At 42.7% G+C, this 20,482-nt stretch overlaps 1 protein-coding gene across 4 annotated transcripts in view; it reads right to left on the bottom strand.

The window, feature by feature from the left end:
* syt2a (synaptotagmin IIa) overlaps positions 1–20,482 on the bottom strand; it is an 87,556-nt gene that overhangs the window by 19,423 nt on the left and 47,651 nt on the right. For all 4 annotated transcript variants that reach the window (XM_079848597.1, XM_079848595.1, XM_079848594.1 and 1 more), the window contains exons 2-3: positions 9,810–10,031; positions 1,028–1,188 (exon numbers count right to left, since the gene is read on the bottom strand). In XM_079848597.1, the coding sequence (XP_079704723.1) occupies positions 1,028–1,188; positions 9,810–10,005 (357 nt within the window). In that variant the 5' untranslated portion in view covers positions 10,006–10,031. The remainder of the gene's footprint in view (positions 1–1,027; positions 1,189–9,809; positions 10,032–20,482) is intronic.

Raw genomic sequence — 20,482 nt, 5'->3', positions numbered from 1 at the left:
GCAGTGGAAAAACGTTAATCTTTCTGTCTCTTTCAACACAGCCGTGACTGGAGTTTTAAAGGAATAATTCACCCAAAATTTTAATTTTAGTTATCATTTACTCACTGTTACATCTGTCATGTCACTCTCACATTTTCTTTTCCTTTGTGAAACATAAAAGGAGATGTTTAGCAGAATGTGCAAGCAGCCGCTTTACCATTCAATGAATGTGAATGGTGATTTTTCAACGCTATCTCACGAACAATTCGTACGTATTTTACGAGGTGGCTAATTTGTTTAAACCCCAGTGACAGGTAGGTTTAGGGGTGGGGTCAGGGCTAGGTCATTCATATGAATTCATACGAATTGGGCAACTCGTAAGATATGTACGATTTAGCAAAAATTTTAAGAATTCGTACGAGTGAGGTCGTACAAATTAGCCACCTCGTAAAATACGAACGAATTGCCGTGCGATCGGGTTGGATTTTTACTGCCTAGCTCCGAAAGGACAAAAAAATCACCAGGTTGGTGTGATTAAAAGTGTAAGCTGTTTTCATCTAAATGTATGATACTTTATGTTATTTTCTTTAAAGATTATTATAGTTAACTAAATGTAAAAACCACACACACACACACACAAAAACACTTTCGTTCATTAACACATAAAACTTTAAACACTTAAACTAATTGCCAAGTTGATAAATAACTAAATCTAAAAGATGAAAATAAACATTTAAAAAACTATATAGACATATTAAAAAATTCTAAATTTTAATAGAATAATAATAGTATCTCAGCGATCTCAAAATAACACTGTTTTCTACAGTATATAATTTTGGTGCTTGGCATTATGAATGACTACTCTACTTTTATTGTCTCTTAAATAACTAAAGTACTTGGAAATTTTGTGTGGCATCTCATTTTATGTCATGAGAAAGAAATACAGGGCTTAATCAGAATGAGTGAGTTCTGTTTGATGATAGAGTTTATCATTTTGGGGTGAACTATCCCTTTAAGGCTGAAGAGCTTTGGTGTCGGGTGGTCGTACCTCTCCTCCCTTCATGTTCTTCATTCCCATCTCTCCCTTCCCTTTCTTTCCCTTCTTGTTTTTTTTCTTTTTAAGGCAGGTCTTTTTAACGATGCAGAAACAGCAGGTGAGAATGAGGACCACAGCTACGATCGCGATGGCGATGATGGCCCAGGGAGGCACTAAAAGTGAGAGAAAGACAGAGAAAAAGGGGCTGTAAATACAAATCTAGATTTATCAGGGCCATAAAAGAGCCAATATTGTCTTCACCATTACCCATTGATCAATACAGAACAGGACCATAACTTAACTTGCCAGCAGCAGTAGCCTGAGAGCCTGAGACTGGTTGCCCACTGAAGCTAAGCAGTTGCTACTACTTATGTTTACTCTTGGAGTTTTCTACAGGACTGCTAGGCGATCACTAGGGCATTGTTAGGTGGTTGATAGGATGTTATAGATGGTTGCTAGGGCATTGCTAGGGTATTATGAGTAGTTGATCTGGTGTTGCTACAGTGTTCTGAGTGGTTGCTACACAGTTGCCAGATTGCTCTGGATCTGGGTTTCTAGTAGGGCTGGTAATACAATATGCCGGGCAGGAAATCCAAACGTTCGCCTATAATTCACCGACCTCAAATATGGCTTATTATTGAAACATGCAAGTAGTTGCAACTTTACTTGGTCACTTGCTCTAACGTTAACCTAGATAAATGTGCGCTATTATTAGGCGCAAATCCAAGTGTTTGTTCGGAGTGTGGAAGCTAAAGTATTAGCGCGATTACAGCATGACATGTTTATTCCATTCCGGCGCCTCCATTTATTCCTGACAACAGCGGAAGCAACTTAATATACTCCGACATTTTTGGTAGTACAGATAAGAGTAATTCGTTATTCTAATTGAAAAATATATATACTTTTATTCGTGTAAACTCACAATAACAACAAAACGTTGTGCTTTTGTAAAATATGGAAAACAAACAGGATGCCTTTCTGCAGTCTCAGTCTCCGTGGACTGGAGCATGTCTCAAAAATGAACCGAAACTCAGAGTATAGGCTACTTGCTTCACAGACATGAGGAAATATATCTATAGAAAGCTTGAAATGTCTACTTTTAAACAAACCAATTCAAATTAAAAACACTCTCTGATTATGTAATTTGTATGAAAGGTGCATTTTTCTCTAAAGGCACATCCACTATACTGATGGAATTGCGAGTTCCTTGTGTAAATTAACGTCTCGGTTACGTATGTAAACCTCGTTCCCTGAAGGAGGGAACAGAGACGTTATGTCAGTGACTGACAAAATGGGGGTTTCGCTAGAGAGCCCTATCACCTTCGAGTTTGAGAAAACGAGCCAATGGTATGAAAATACCTTGGGTCTGCGGAAATTGCATCGCAAACTCCACCTAACTGCGTGGGTATAAAAGGAGCCGCGAGTGCAATCTCACATTATGTTACCTGCTGAGGTGCCAAGACTGTGTGCCCCAGCCGTTTCAGCGGTACAGCGGCAGTGGCATGCGGACGTAACATCTCCGTTCCCTCCTTACAGGGAACGAGAGTTACATACATAACCGAGACGCTCCCTTTCAGTCAGTCACTACGAGTTACGTCAGTGACTGACGAAATGGGAGTCAATGCGGCTGTCTTCCAGTGTTCTGCGCAAGCCCCAACTCCTTGTTGTGAGGTTAGGATGAGTGAAGGGCCAGGCTAACGCAAGAATACCAAGGTACACTGGGTAGCATACCCAGATGGAATATGTGACACAGCGCCTACCCGCAGGGAGGACTTAGAATACACATATGACCCGAGTACGGGATGCATATGGAGAACTCAGAGGTATCCAGCCCGCAGGGTGGAATGTTTCAACCTCGAGATGGCAAGAGGGTTCTTGCTGAGGGAAAAGACTTTGGAGGAGACTTACCGTGGACATACACATGTGGGGGTTGCCCAACCGGGGAACCATGCACATGGAGGCACTTAGGGGGCATGGCAGGCCCTGCACCTAGTAAGCCAAGACAATGGCGTCTACTATCCAGTGAGACAACCTCTGCTTGGAGAGAGCCTCTCCCTTCAGCTTCCCACCGTAACAGACAAAGAGAGGGTCTGAGGCCCTGAAACACCGTGTTCTGTCTACGTAAGCACGAAGGGCTCGCAAGGTCATGGTTCACAGAGATCACAGCCACATAAACCTTCAGGATGGAAGGAGACAGCCTTCGTTCCAACCCTTCTTGGAGTAAGGAGAGCACAGACCTGATCAGACATTTTCTGGGATCTTCTCGGCGAGAAGAACACCAGGTGACGAAGAGGGTCCACTTCAGAGCACAGGCGTGTCTCGTGGACAAGGCTCTAGCTGAAGTGATGGTAGCCACCACCTGAGGTGGTAGGGTACTCAAACCTTCCGCGTCCCATCCAGGACCCACATGTGCAGGTTCCAGAGATTGGAACGTGGGTGCCAAAGGGTTCCCCATCTCTGAGAAAGGATGTCCTTCCTCAGAGGGATTGGCCAGGGAGGGGCTGTTGTGAGGAGCACCAGTTCAGAGAACCAAGTCCAGGTGGGCCAATGAGATGCAACCAAAAGTACCTGCTCCTCGTCCTCCCAGGTCTTGTGCAAGAAGGCTCACTGGGGGAAATGCATACTTGCGGAGACCCCGCGGCCAGCTGTGTGCAAGTGCATCCGAGCCGAGGGTCCCCTCGGTCAGGGAGTAAAACCAGCGGCAGTGGGAAGTGTCTGTGGAGGCAAACAGATCTACCTGTGCTTCGCCGAACTGTTCCCAAATCAGCTGAACCATCTGGGTATGGAGTCTCCAGTCGTGAGAGCTCGTCTGCTGCACGATTCAGCTCTCCCGGAATGTGAACGGCTCGAAGCAACCTCAGATGCTTCTGACTCCATAAGATGATGGCGTGAGAGATGGCGTGCGAGTTGCGACATACGGCGGGGGTTACTGTCGCCATGTTGTCTGAACGGACCAGTACGTGCTTGCCCTCTAGCAACATCCGAAAACGGTGCAGAGCTAGATGTACGACCAGCAAATCGAGGCAACTGACATGCCATAGGCGCGGGGGTCCTGTCCAGGAGCCATGGCACCCCAACCCGTGGTGGAGGCATCTGTTGACACAACAACATGCCTGAAAACTTGGTCTAAGGGAACTCCGGCCCATAGAAAAGAGAGGTTCGGCCACGGGATGAAGGTTTGACGGCAGGCCTGAGTAACTAGCACCCAGAACGTGCCCTGCTGCCATGTCCATCTCAGGACTCAATCGCAAAGCCTGTGCTGAAGCGGTCTCATATGCCATATGCCACAGGAGCCTCTGACTTCAGTGGGAAGTGGGAAATTCAGCAGTGACTGCGTGCACTGACTCGTAAGCTGCACGTACATGGTGACCAAGACGATTTCCATACCGAGAAAAGAGATCCTCTGCACGGGGGAGAGTTTGCTCTTTTCCCAGTTGACCCGAAGGCCCAGACGGGCGAGGTGCTGGAGCACCAGGTTCCTGTGTTCGCAATCCTGCTCTCGAGAGTGTGCTACAATCAGCCAGTTGTCGAGATAATTCAGGATGCGAACCCTGTGTTGCCTGAGTGGGCTGCCTTGACGACCTTCATGAAGACGTGAGGAGACAGGGCTGACCCGAATGGAAGTACCGTGTACTGAAATGCCTGCCCCTCAAAAGAAAACCGTAGAAGCGGTGTGTGTCGAGGAAGAATGGAGACATGATAGTACACATTTTTCAGGTCGATCGCTGCAAACCAATCCAATGGACGAACGCATTCAAAGATGCGTTTGGCTGTCAACATCTTGAATGGAAGCCTGTGAAGGATTCAGTTCAAGACGCGCAGGTCCAGGATTGGTCGTAACCCACCGCTCTTCTTGGGTACAATGAAGTAGGGGCTGTAGAAGCCAGACTTCATCTCGGCTGGAGGGACGGTCTCGATCGCACCCTTTTGCCAGTAGGGCGGCGACCATGGTATACCGGACTCCCCGGACGCGGGGAGGAGACCGCGCAAACTGAATCGCATAGCCGAGCCTGATCATTCGCGCAAGCCAGCGGGACAGATTGGGAAGCTCTAGCCAGGCTCACAAAAACTGAACCAGCGGGGTCATTGGAACTACAGGCGTACCCACGATGGGGAACAACCGGCCTAGACATGGGAGGCATAGCGTCCCGGAGTGGGGGCATGGTCAAGTTCCGCGTCCTGACAGCGGAGGCCAGGGAAGGACGAGTGTTCCACGGCGGCCTTCTCTGACAGGGGTCTGGCGACAGAGGAGGATGAGAGTGGCGAAGCATAACATCGTACACTGCAATCCGCGGCCTCTTGAGGCTCAGAGGAAGGAGAAACAGTTCTTTCTTTAACAGTTTTAGGGTGCCGCCGACCATGAGGCCAGCGGCGGGGGAAGGAGAACAAAAGATTCTCGGGGGAAGGAGTGGTCCTCCTACCAGCTCCTGAAAAGAACTGTGCCCTAGCTTTGAGCTGCCCGTTTCAGGAGCACCGCTTAGCCTGACGTTTGGCAGGCTTAGGGGCGGAGACGGGCTGTGAATGACATAGATGTCATTCCTGGACCACACAGGTGGACATCACCTGACACCCAGGGATCGCGCAGTGACCTTCGTCGCCCATAGAGCGAGGTCGGTGGCAGTGCGCAGTAGAGGGCTGCATTGGGATTGAGTCCCGCCGGGTCCTGCGGGACCCAACGCAAATCTCGCGGGAGCGGGCGGTTTGAACTTTGCTGCAGGCGGGAATGGGCGGCTAAAAAAACACTGCGGGATCGGGAGGTAGCCTAGCAACATGATGAAGATGTCAATAATGGCACTTTTCCACTACACAGTACCAGCTCACCTCGGCTCGGATCGACTCGCCTCGCCTCGCCTCGCCTCGCCTCGCCTTTGTTTGGTTTTCCACTGTGTAAAAGTTGTAACTGTATCTGCTTCCAGGTACTTTTTTTTCGTACCACCTCCGGCGAGGTTCTAAACGAGCTGAGGCGATACTAAAATGTGACGTGAAAACACGGCAGACTGCTGATCAGAGAGAATCATCACTATTCACTGCGTCATCATTGCACTGCGCCATCATTGCACGCGCCAGTTTTTGCTGTTTTTGCAAAACAGCAAAAACAAAAACAAAACCATCCAAAAACAGCATACACTCGATTTCCTCCATTGTCCTGTGTGTATGTGTCCAGAATACATGCCGGCCAGGGAAACGAAACAAACAACCCCATGAATCTCTTTAATCATAGCAATACAAATACATGTTTTTTCCTGCGGGACGGGAGAAGACACAAAATCAATGCATCTCTATTATTGTGCGGGAATAAATTCACAGAGTTTTGCGGGTGCGGGCGGGAGTGAACATACATATTGCGGGAGCGGGCGGGAGTGTAACACATACGTTGCGGGAGCGGGCGGTAATGGTCAGAAATTCGGCGGGCGTGGGCGGGAGCGGGATGAAGAAAACAGTCCCGCGCAGGGCTCTAGTGAGCAGCTCTTGCATGAGCCCTGGGTCAGCCGTTCCCTCGTGCATGTCCCTGAGCACCTTCGCCTGATGGACTTGAAGGATGGCGATGGCCATGGCATGCAAAGTGGAGGCAGCCTGCCCCGCAGCTCTATAGGTTTTGGCCACGAGAGTACAGGCCTTGGAGGGGTGCTTTGGATCACCGCGCCAGGTGGAGGCGCTCTGGGGACACAATTGCATCGCCACAGCACCGAGGGGACCCCAGTGTACCCGTTGGCCGCCGCGCCGCCGAGGGAAGAGAAGGCGGAGGACGCCGCCGGGCCGTGAGGAGTCAACGGGGACTTCCTGGCGTGCCAGCACGCGCAGCCCCTAGGAACCAATCATTCAGCCTTGAGCGCTCGGGGGAGGCCGGCGGACGCCACTCCAACTCAATGATCTCAAGCATTTGTATCCGACTCGGGCAACGCTGGCACTCCCGAGGGAGGCAACGCAGCCAAATTCTCATCTCCAGAGGAATCAAGCCCGCCTTGTGATGCTGTGAGCGACATGGCGTCACCTGCCGGTGCCCTGAATGCAACATTGCGTTCCCAAGAGGAACCAGGTTCACCCGGAAACTCCACAGTTTGCGATGGGCAGGAAGGTGTGGCCCGAGGACTCGTCGGGTTATTCCACACCGTAACCCTCAGATCAACCTGGCCACCAGCCAAAGTATCCCCTCTCAAGGAAGAGATAGATTGGGGTCTGGCAGAGGGGACTCTACCCCCACGGAGGTCACTGAGTCTCGATATTAACACTGCGATGGTCATGTTCCCGCAATGAGAACATGACTCATCCACTAGTGCTGTCTGAGCGTGATTAAAGCCCAAACATGCTAGACAGCGCTTGTGACCGTCAGGCGGATGGATCATGCACCCACATCCAGAAACACACAGGCGAGACATCTTCAAAAAGACGTGCCCGTGCAGCTCTTTTAGAAAAGAAAAGCTCTCTCAGCAGTGCCGAAGTGCCCAGGGGAGAACACGAGCTGTGTGCAAAGTCACTGCACAGACAAGCAGCAGGACCGTGAACCCGCTGAAATGCGCCGTCACACCAACACTACTGAAGAGAGACACTCGTTGCGAAGGTGAAGAGAAGCACATAACACTTCGGCTCTGAAGCAATAACATAATGCAAGATTGCACTCACGGCTCCTTTTATACCCACGCGCAAGCCTTATGCGTGTACTTGAGCTTGGAATAGACTATATATATGGAATAAATATATAGTAATTAAATTAATATAAACATGTGATTAGTTGACTAATGGCTTAACCCTTTAAAACCGGATGTGTCGTCGACGACACAGCCAACCAAGCTGTATTCATGTCACTGTAACTCTTCAACCGTTTGCACTATCAAAATAATTCAAATAGTTCCTGAAAGTAGACATCAAGCGCTTTTCGCCAATATACGGCTTATTACGGTAATGCCATGCTTTCCGTCTGCAAATGACAGCAGCGCGGGGTGTAAGGATTTGAACAGAGAGATACGACGCGTGGCAGGTTAGAGTGTTTTGGATTGCATAAAATAATAAAAGAAACGAACAAATACATGGCGAAAGAAGTGTTAGACAGCAGAAAGGGGGATTGGGATGATTTTTAATGAAATTTGGGAGGCGGATGGCCGTTACTCTTTCACGTATCTAAGCATGTAGTGCGTGCATGTGTATGTGCGCGTGCCTATGAATGCGTGCATTTGTATATGTGTGCGTGTATGACAAAAAGCATCCTAAATGAAAACTGTGCAACCCAATGTCACATAAAAGACTTGTATATATGTATTATAGTTCATTTTTCAACTTTAAAGTGCTAGTTTCTTTCGTTCATGATTTTTTTCTGTTTTTTTCTAAATAAAAATCAGTAAATTTATTCTCGTTTTTTTATTTTTGTCTATTTAAATTATATTTACAAACTCACCACACACAATAATGGTCAATAACTGTAACTTGTTGAAAGCTTATCTTTTTCTGAAAAAGATGACACCTTGCACATGAAGATAGCACATTGTTTTAGAATTTTACAGTCAAAAAATCAAATTATGTGAAAAACACCTATTTTAGCTTCAGGTTCTAAAGGGTTAAATGAATGTCTACAAGAGTTGACATAAATCTTTAGTTGGGGACAACCCTAGTTTCTAGGCTATTGTTAGACTGCAGCGAGGGTGTTGTGTTTGTTTTTTAGGGCATTGTTCGGATGTACATAGTGGCAGCTAAGGTTTCACTAGGATGTTCTGAGTGGTCACTAGGGTGTTGTCAGGTGGTTGCTAGGCCATTGCTAGTGTGTTACAAGTTGGTGCGGTTGATATGTTGTTCCGGATGGTTTCTAGTCCATTGCCTGGTGGCGGCTAGAGTGTTGTGGTTGTTTTCTAGGGTGTTGCTCTGTGGTTTCTAAGTTGTTCCATGGTTACTAGGGCATTGCTAGGGTGTTCTGAGTGGTTGCTCTGCAGTTGCTATGTAGCTCTGGGTGGTTTCTAGGTTGTTGTGGCCACTTTCTACGGAATTGCTAGATGGTTTATAGGATGTTTCTATGGTTGCTAATATTGCTAGTGTGTTCTGAGTGGTTGCTATGCAGTTGCTAGGTTGCTCTGGGTGGTGTCTAGGCTGTTGCTCTGTAGCTGCTAGGGTGGTAAGGTTGTTTTTCGGGCATTGCTAGGATGCTAGGATTGCTAGAGCTTTGATAGAATGTTCTGAGTGTTTGTTAGAGCAAATCTAGGCAGTACAGTACTGTCTGACATGGTCCATTCAGTTAGAAAAGATGCAACACATTAAAAAACAGAGTCTGGAGCTCTGAGCTGAGCTGGAGCTTGAGTTATAGTTAGAAATGTCGGTATCTGGTCAAAAATTTGAAATAGGGCCAGATTTACTAAACAGGGCAAATTAGCATGAGAGCGCAATCCCATGAAAGTGCAGATGGGAGTGGAAATTTCTGCGCATGATCAATAAGTTAAAGGACACAGACGCAGCCGGAACATTTCCATAATGACCAAGACAACTACCAATTAGCGTCTGGTTTAAGACATGCTTTTTTTGGGCAGTAAATAATGCTTCAAATAACTGTAAATTGACGAGTGAAAAACGTAGTATATCCCCTTGCGTGAATCATTTAAATACTCTCCTCCCATAAATTTTGCATCTGAAAGGTAAACTCCTACAAATGCATATGCAATTATGTCAGCCAAAAATAACCCTGTCCATGCCTTTTCAGTGCTCATTTTTCACTGCGTGTCTTTAGTAAATCCTGACAGTAGGTTTTTAACGCAGAAAGAGGGTTTGCACTGGCGCAAGCTGTTAGTAAATTTGGCCCATATAGTCATATACTCACGTGGAAGCTTGTCCATCTCATTGAGGAACTTGTTTTTGATGTCACCAAAGACATCATTCTTGCTGACTGGACCCTGATTCTCGGTGGAGTTGTCTGCAGGTGTAGAAACAACAGGGGCCATCGTCAGGACGCTGGCACCGGTGGGCTCGGGGCCAACCATGGCCGCAGGTTTCTTCTTTAACAAATTCCACTTCATGCTTGATGGCTAAGCCAACAGAAACCCTGATGGAGAAAGAGAAAGTCAAGATGAAATGAGTGTGATGAGATATTTCTGAACCTCTGAACGCCTTCGACATCCTCTTTGATGGAAACTGAATGAAACGACTTACTCCATTAAACATGCAAATGCATTGCTAGCATAGAAGGTTACTGTAGATTTGCAACTGTCAACATAATATGACATATACTGTCTGATCTCTTAGTTATTGAAATGTACCCAATAATGTGAAAGGTGATGTGCTGCCTGTCATTAAGTGGATTTCATCATAATAGTGTAGGGAAGGATTGAATAAATGAACATAGTTAGGTTTAGGGTTATACATATTATTAATTTATTTAATCTAATTAATGCAGGAAATAAAATGCTCCCTTATTTCAGCAAACAAACATGAAAAGTGGCCTTTTATGGTTTTATGCCCTGAAATAATCCTTTTTTGTTACTTCAAAAGGACTCTTTTTTGGAAATAGATTTTCTTATACTTTTAAGAAAATATGTATATCTGTTTAAATTGTTTACTTTAATCCTTCCACATAGAAAATATCAGATGGAAGCGTAGGTTTAGGCATAAATTTGAAAAAATAAAATAAAACTCTCGCTTCAAAGTTCCAGATGACTCAACTGAAACCGGTCCATCCGTGCCGCAAGGAATGGTAAACATAATGAAAGGAGACTTAGCCCTCTGATTTCATTAAAAACACAGAGATTTAGGCAAACAAAAAGGATTTCTCATTTCTCAAGCGTCAATTCTCTGCTCCAGTGGCGGAGAGCCTGTCCGTACCCATTGCATTGCCTGAATAATTTAATGAAGCTGACAATTCAGGGGATAAACCATTTTATTATTCAAGGTCCCATTCCTGCACTAAGAATATATGGCAAAATGCGCTATGCTGCAGTTATGCAATCTGACATTGCATAAGTCAAGTGGCCCACAGACAGACTGCAGGAGGAGCTAACAAAAGAGAAGATGCAAAGAAGGATAGAAACCGCCACTGTGAGTCAGAGCTGCAGCCAACAGCCTCTCGAGAACGCCAGTTTGATTAATGACACTTCAGCACCTGCAAATCTGAATGAAAACATCTGACATTCACACTCAAGCAGAAGTTAATTTGTTACCCTAAAGATTGTCAGTTCAATGAAGAAAATACACTTTAAAAACGGGCTGCGTACTTAAGCCTGTGTACAAACAGCTACTGTATAGAATCCAATAAAAAAAAAATAAAAAAAAAATTAAGAAGCAGTTGTTATTGGTTTAAACATAAACCTCTCAAAATTTTGCTACATTTAAGCATAAAACAATAAATATCTATTTTGCAATTAAGAAAAAAATAAAATAAAAGACACATTAAGCAACTTAAAATCTTTCAAAATAACTAAAATACTTATAATAAAAATTCAATTTAGATACTATTCTATTTGCTTTGAAGCCATTTTCACTCAGAAATTGCTAGTAAATTTTACAAATAATTACAAAGAAACAGCAAGTAACACACTGAATTAATAGTAGACAGACTGAAATAGTATTTTCTTCTAAAACATACTGAGTTTTTAGTGACTAATATCAGAGCAATAACCCCACCTCTGAATTGTTACAAGAAGAATTTGCGGTATGAAACTGTTGTATCTGACATATTTAAACAATTTCTGAGTTCGGAACCGTATTAACAGTACTAGTACATACTGGTACTACAATATCTTTCTATGACAGAAATAGTAGGAGTAGTATGCGATTCCGGATTCACCCCATGTCTCAGAGCCTGGATCATTTTCAAGATTTAACAAATACTGACAAATAATGCACTTGTTTGAACAGCTTGCAACCAGCCCACAGCTGTCCAATTATATGATATTACTAATTCATAGTGGAAAGAAAGAGACCTGTGATCTACGAAAATTGGCTGATTAAACGAACCCAAGGTAATTTCAACTGGGTTACAGTAAAATGATGGAAATGCTCAACCTGGGAAATTATAGACAAATTGTAGCTATTTGGGAAGATGGGAAGTTAATAAAACAAAGCAGTTAGAACTTTATATCATTTATTTGGGGTGTGGCGAGATCTCATGCTCTCACAATATCAGCATGACAGAGTTCAGTTTGTGTCTCAAAACCTTTTACAGCATATGATAGATGAATTTATACTCAGAAAGTACAACTGAAGTGACATTTGTTAAAAGAATTTCAAAATGCACCTGCATTGTTTTGCATTTTGTGATAACGGAGCTGACTCACAGCAAACAAAGACGATAGCATAGCGAACCCAAGTGCAGTTTATTTACAGTGAAAATCGAAAAACCAAGAACATCGATCAAACAATAATCAAAATCCAAACCATGAACCAATCCATGAACAAGAACTTGACGTGACATTAAACAGACCTGGAGAGTGGAAACATAGAACAGCAACTTACTTAATTCACAACAACTAAGACAAACATGAGGGCTTAGATACATGATACAGGGGAACACATGACGATGACAACCAATGAGAACATGACACATGCAACAAAGGAACCAATGAAAACAAGACACCTGTCACAAATTAGCTCAAGGGAAATATGAATAACTCATAGTTAATTATAAATATTTGGATCCATTAATTAACTTGATGTGGCAGAATTAATGTTACAATCAGTTAAATTCAGTTACTCATCTATCAACTCTCGTGGCCACAGACAAATAACATGGGTACACAGAGAATAAAAGACTATTTTTTTCCAGTAATTTATTTTTATTTTATTTCAAATTTTGTCTCATCTAGTCCTCGTGAACTCAATATTGTGTATTGTCTCATCTCGTCAGCTAAGTGTTTCATCACACCATTATCATTTATCATCACCAGTAGCTGTAAAAGCCCGTTCACACCAAGACGACAATGATAACGATAAAGTTTTAAATGTATAATTTATTGTGGCAAGCAGGACGAGGGTCGTGAGAGAACGGTGCGAGTATCTCTCACAGAGGAGCGGAAGCATAACGGAGGAGTGACGACAGTGAAGATCGAGAGACGCCAGGCCTGGATTTATGTTGTGTTTTGTTGTCGTCCGTGAGGGGCTGCTGTCTTTACTTTCATTTTGTATTTGTTTATTTTACGTTTATTAAAGTCTTTGAATGTTCGCCGGTTCCCGCATCCTTCTTCCCACAACATCTAACCTTGCTGAATTTATAATTGTCAAAGAATAGCAGAGTCCACACCACAACTACAATGATAACAGCACAGAACAACGATATTGTTAGAATCACTTTCAGAACAATTTTTGTCCTGCTGATGAACGATAAAAACATTGACAGCTAATCATTAAAGCTGCTTTAAAGAGCTTAAAGTGGCAACGATACTGTGCGTTGGTGTCGATGCTGATGTATCATTATATTAAAGGGACACTCCACCCATTTGCATTAAGCTTTGCATTGTTAGAAACCCAGTCATACTATTGAATGGTCGTGCAACACTCTATCATTTTCCCCTGAGACGGGAGAGATCTGTTATTTACCTCTTACACTTCCTCCTACAATGACGCAAAAATCATCATTTTGCGTCATTGTAGGAGGAAGTGTAAGAGGGGGGGATTTCTGTTGAGACTACAAGCACTAGTTCCTCATCTTTCCCAGGGGGCGGGACCCGCTCACACTACAGACCTATTACAGATCAGTGGGTGGGACTTTACTCTCTGAAACTGAAAGCAATATCCTCCATCTTGTTTGAAGCTAAGCTAACAGGCGCTGTGGAGACAGATGTAAAGTTATGACAATAGCGGAGGAGAGTGCTCAATATGATATAGAAGAAGAGGATTTCGGAAGTCTGATGCTTGAATCAGGTGTTTGTGGCTACCTTTACAAGCCGCATTATAGCGAAGAGCAGCCGAGGCAGAAGACCTGCCTGCCGCGGACGAGGAGCCCGGACTGGCTCGAGTTAGGGCGGACTGGTGGCGCCGGTGATCTCACTATGCAACTACGAACACAGAGATAGAGTCCGTCTGCGGCAAAGAATTTCAACGATGACAATTTCTCCTGGACGAAATCTCTGAATCAGACGAGGACATGGACGTTTGTGTTGAGAACTATCCTAGTTTCGCACCGCATATGTTCTGACTGAACATCCAGGTACCATGCAATAATTCACCTTTTCGAAAGAAATACAAACGAGGAGTAATGCACTAATGAGTTCGCCAAATAACTAGACATTTTGTGTGAATGTGAAATGAATTTCAAGCTCTGGTGGTAGCTAGCCTTGTAGACGGAAGAGTGATTTCTCTTATAGGCAGATATGCGCTTTCTGGATTAGTGGGAGTGGCTTGTGGAGCTGTGCAATGTGGTGCATTGTGGGAGTTGTTGTCTTTCATACAAATGCGTCCTGAAGTTATTTTTTGTCTTTCCTCGGTCACGAAGGCACCAAATTCAAAATTTATTTTACATTTCGACTACATATATGACCCACTTTAAATAAAAAACAATGTTCAAATGGGTGGAATGCCCCTTTAATAGTTATCATTCTTGGTGTGGCCTCAACACCTTCAAATACAGGCCATTATGTTAGGATGTCAGCAAAACATCATTACATTTTTTTAGAGACATAATGGCAAAACTGCAAAGCTCATGCAATTACAATGAAAGTTATTTAGATAATTACAGAGAATATGAGGTTGAAATAATAAACTCATTGTCTAAATCAGACCATAATGAAAACGTGATGCAATGTTTGCCGTTTCCTCCACTTGCCTTTTTTCTAGAGTGTCTTGTGTGTGTTTAACATGGTGATATGATCACTGGACTCAGTGAGATTGAGATCCATCCCCCTGTTTGTATAGAGGGAGATAGAGATGTGCGAGAAGCTTGTGTCCGTGTCTTTTCTCTGGGGTGAATGCATACGCTCAGAGGACAAGAGACACTTTGCTTTTTATGGGACCCATTATCTTCACTGCACTCGCACTGATTTTACAGCTCTCTGAGATACTCCTGCTGTTTTATCTGTGCGACTGCCAGAGCACATATTGTAAATACAACAGAACAAATAAACAGATACAAATACAATAGAAGTCTGGCTCAGATAAAGCAGTCTGCTCTGAGTGGATATGATGTCTAGAAATAATCAGACGTAATCAGCAGAATGGACGTCTATTTTGTCCATTTCGTTTGCCAAACAAACTCACTGGATATGAAACATTTGACTTACTCAAAGTTTTAGCGAGCACAAATAAACTGGATCAGGATGAGTGATCTAGGAACAGAAGAAGCAGAAATGGACCTGCTCCAAAGGACTCTTTTGGCAGACCAAATCAAACCTTTGGAGATGCGTCTAGATATGACTGTTGAATTCCATAATGATAATTGCTTCAAGGCATCTGCCCAACTTCTCTTGTACAGTGTGGGAGGAAATTCTCTATGCAAACCACACATCGACACTTTGCATTCACTGTACATGTGTTTTTGCTTCTTAAAGACGCTAATTGTCCATGATGATCCATTTTATGACATTGAAGTTTGCATATCGACTACATGAAGTCTTTGAGGGAAATCATATTTTTGAGAACATCAAAAAAAAAGAAAGAATGAGATGATACTTTGAAAATAAAGCCCATTGACATTTTCTTTAGCAGTGTGACACTAATTTCACGATAATTAAACCCATTTCACCACCTTTCCCATTCTCATTACTGTAATGCATTACTGTAAAACAAAAGCAATGCACAAAAATGTAATGTAATTAGTAATTAAAAGTACAGAATGACAGTTATTGTACTGTTATAAAAAAAAAGTGTTTTACAGAAATGAGAATCTAATGAGAATCACAACTGTGAATAATGGGAAACAAAAGATATCAACATCTGGAATATGTATGATCAGTTAAAAGTGTGGGAATGTGCTTAATTGGTATACATATATTACAATTAAGCACATTCCCATTTATACTGCTACAATGTCAAAATAAATCTTTATGGTCCTTCACAGGCTTGATATTCTTCATGCAAAATATAATCTCTCTATTTTTTCTTTTGTTCTTGGTGACTTTTCATTTTTGTGAGATTCACTGCTTTATTGCCCAATTAAATAGAAAACAGACTAAAAACCAATTATGACACAACTATTACAAATAAATCAAATGATCACTGTAAGTCCTCTATTACGTAAATGGTCTTAAACTGAGGTAAACTCATTCGTGATAGCAGGACACTTCTGGCAACACAAAAGCTATACGTCATGCCAAACGTTTGGCTGAAAAGAAACTAGAGAGAGAGTGGGTAGTCTCTACAGAATCAGAGCTCACAGTTATGGCATGGTGCACAATATTGCTCAAAACAACAGAATAATATTAACAAGAAACATTGTTTTGTGTTCTTGAATTTAGATAAAAGGACCTTGAATACAGTTTGACATTGTGTCCTGATTTGAGTTTTAGTATGTCCAAAACACAGCAATGTTACAGCTATTTTAATAGTTTCTTCAATCTTGCAGTTATGTTTGCATGATAATGCTTGTATATGTGCCAGTGTGGCATCATTAAATATTAGACAAGCTGACCTTTTACGGACAGGATCAGTTTGAACGTGCAATACAGATACAGATTTAACTACTGTAACTTAAAAAATATCTTAAAATTAAATAAAACCACTTTTCCTAAAGTAGAAGACGGTCTTTTTTTCAATGAATGATATACTATGCATTCTTTATAACTACTTGCATACATCATTCTCTATTCTTTCAAGCAGACATATTTATTTGTATGAATTAAATATAATTAATCCTTATTAAAGCTATTAACGAGCAGTGAATGCTTTTCTCTTTTTCTTTTGTTGCTTGATCAGTATTAAGGACACAGACAGGTTTATTACCCACTGTCACTTTAAGACATCGGATCATGTCCAATGACATCCAGATTCCGGATCCAATGCACTGATGCACATACGATACACTCACAACTGTTTAAGACATAACCAACATAATTTACGTGAATACTCTCCAAAACGGACATTTAGACATAATATTTGTGTGTATTTGTCCATTCAGACACGAAAGAGAGCTCAATTCTGTACTCGCGCGCTGTATAGGTGTCTAGTATGTGAATGGCTGCACGCTTCGGGTCGGGTGTGTGCGCACAGAAAACCGTACCGAATATAGCTCTTTTTTTGCGTCATCACTCTTATTCAGATCTTCATGTCTGCTCTACTCATTCTCCCAGACGTTTACATGTTTAAACGTTTTATGAGACATGCAGCGCATGCCAACTCGTGTGCCGCTGGGTAGAACACGTCACAGTACAATTGTGCGCATCTACCACAAATGCAGGACATCAGACTGGATCGCTTCCCAAATCGTCACTATCTAACATTTTCGTCTAGTTTTTATTCGTTGACGAACATGTCAATAGATTTTCGTCATAGTTTTTGTCATTCAAAACTAGTTTTTATTTAGTTATCGTCTCGTTTTCGTCTGTGAAAAAATGTCGTTGACGAAAATAATGACGAAAATTATTCGTCAACAAAATTAACACTGCTGTAATGAGGCTGTCATCGTCATATTTGACAAGATGAACCAGGTTTAAAAAGTCCCTTGTATGGTCCTCGAGGGAACGATCCCCCTGGGAGAGGAGGAGAAGCTGGACCGCTGCTGTTTTCATATTTCTGTCACAGCTGGCTGACGCGGAGAAGAAAAATAAAGCTGGATCTATTCGCAGAAGTGTTCTTTAAGACACTCAAAAAGAAACAAATCAATCTAAAAAAAAACATGGACAAAACAGTCAACTTTAAGGGCAAGACTATGGATCAAAGACTAACTGAAAACAAACTCAATACATACTAAAGCCAACCAATCAACGAAACGATAAACAGGTGCAGTGTCGTAATCAAACAATAAGTCACCAATGAAACAAATGCAAACAAAGAACTGCTAACTGCTAAACTGCTAGATACATTTAGTGACACAAGTAAAAGTTTATGTTAAAGCTCACAAACCTTTTGAATTGTCACACTGTTATGAGTTCTTTCATTGTTTGTAACTGATACCTCTGAAGCTGGTACCTCAGCCTGTTCTGCCTCATAACCTTGTGTGCATAACGTTGACAAACTGCAGCTGTTCAACAAGTCTGCAGTTGACAGATAATGTAAAACGTCACAGTCAGACGACCAAGGACTATTGCCCTCTCTAGCCTTCTCAACTAGCTTCCTATTCCCTTTACACAGCCGTTTGCCAGGACTTTATCCCATACATGAGAAAACTACATAAATAAGCTCAACCTATCCCAGGCCCTCAGCTATAACAAAATTGTGCACAATAATATAGTTATGGCAAATACACTTTCCTGCTTTATGGTGGGATTTATTCAAGGTTCTGCTGTTGTAAAGAGCGTATGTGCTCACTGAAGGGACAAATGTAAGACACTGACCGGTGACACTTCGGCTCAGCAGGATAAATCCGCTGGAATGGTTAGGTCAGCACTCGTAATGCTTGAATGAGAACTGCAGCCAAGAATTTTGCCGTCTAAGGCAGGTATTTTGCCTTATAATTGTATTGCTGTCTAAGAGAGGGAGGACTTTGGCTGATATGATGACAACGTGTTTCTATAGGGGCTTTGCAGATGAAACACTCTATCTGTGATTTATTTTGTTGGGGTTTGATGGCATGCCTTTAGGGGCATGGTTTTGGACAGAAGGGGTGTGGTTGAAGTTAGCAAAATGCTAACAGCATAACAGCACCACTATGATGTTTAGGACAATTCAGCCCTCTCCAGGGTTATTATAATAAACAGAAATGATGTTACTTGAAATAAAACAAACATTTTAACTTGATGTAGACCTACTAAAATAACTAAAACTGAAATATAAATTATAAAACTTTAATTCAAATTAAACCATAATAGTATCTTAATGTTACTAAAATAATCTCTCCAATACTTTCCCATTATTTAATCTTTTCTCTGTGAAAATATTTTCTTGATGAATAAAGCTATACAAGAGACAGTGAGACATGAGAGCTATACATATACTCAAGGGCTGCATCCGAAATCGCATATGTCCCTACTATACAGTAGGAGAAAAACAGTATGACAAAAAAAGTATGACAAATCTATTGGCCCTGATTGAGACCTGGATCAGACCAGATGGCACTGCCACACCTGCTGCCCTCTCCACTAACTTTCTCACACACCCCTCGCCTGACCGGGAGGGGTGGAGGTACTGGTCTGCTCATCTCCAACGATTGGTAATTTGATCCTTTACAATCTCTGTGTGACAACAGCTAATTTGAATAGCATTCAATTACTATCACCACTCCTATTAAAATCTATTTTGTAGTCATTTACTTACAAAATATAGTCTTTGACTTACTTACAAGTTTCTTGGAGGAGTTGGATATGTTACTCTCATCCTTCCCTGAGGATGGTACTCCTCTCGTAGTTCTTGGAAACTTCAACAACAACATAGAAAAGCTTCAGGCTGCTGAATTCCACACTCTGCTCGCCTCATTTGACCTCAAACAAGTATCTACTGCGGCTACTCACAAATCAGGTAACCTTATTTACATGTGTTACTGCGCCACTGACACTGGACACTCCACTGCACACCTCAGATCATTTCCTCCTCACTCTTAACCTCAACCTATCTCAGGACACAACACACATTCCTCCACAGGTCACCTTTCGGCAAAACCTACGCTCACTCTCACCCTCCCGCCTATCCTCTTTGGTCCCATCCACACTTCCTCCCCCTAATCAGCTCTCATCACTAGATAATAACAGTGCAACTGATACTCTTTTCTCCACTCTGACATCATGCCAGGACAATTTCTGTGCCCTTTCATCCAGGCCAGCCCACATCACCCCCTCTGCCCCCTGGTTATCTGAATTCCCTTGCAAACATAGTTCTAAACTCAGGACTGCAGAAAGGAAGTGGTGTAAATCAAAAGATCCCACTTACCTTGGTCTGTATCAATCCCTCCTCTCTTCCTTCTCAGCTAATGTCTCTACTGCTAAAATGACTTACTACCACAACAAAATTAACAATTATTCTGACTCTTCTGCTTTTCAAAACATTCTCCTCTCTTCTTATCCCTCCTCCTCCTCCTCCTCCTCCTCCTCCTCCTCCTCCTCCTCCTCCTCCATCAACCCTAACAGCTGATGATTTTGCCACATTCTTCATAAATAAAACAACCACCATCAGTGGCCAATTTACCACACCACAAACTGACACACACATCTTAACAGCTAACACACACATTTTCCCCTCCTTCTCTCTGCTCTCGAAGGCAGACATCTCTAAACTTATCCTTTCCAATCACTCTGTGGAAAATTACAGACCGGTATCCCTTCTTCCATTAATTGCTAAAACACTTGAAATAGTTGTTTTCAACCAAGTCTCTGCCTTTCTTACACAGAACAACCTCATGGACAACAGCCAATATGGTTTTAAAAGCGGCCACTCAACTAAGACCGCCCTACTCTCGGTTGTTGAAGCTCTGAGGCTGGCAAG

This window comes from Squalius cephalus (genome assembly GCF_949319135.1).
Source record: "Squalius cephalus genome assembly, chromosome: 18".
NCBI lineage: Eukaryota > Metazoa > Chordata > Actinopteri > Cypriniformes > Leuciscidae > Squalius > Squalius cephalus.
This window is presented reverse-complemented; position numbering and strand designations above follow the sequence as displayed.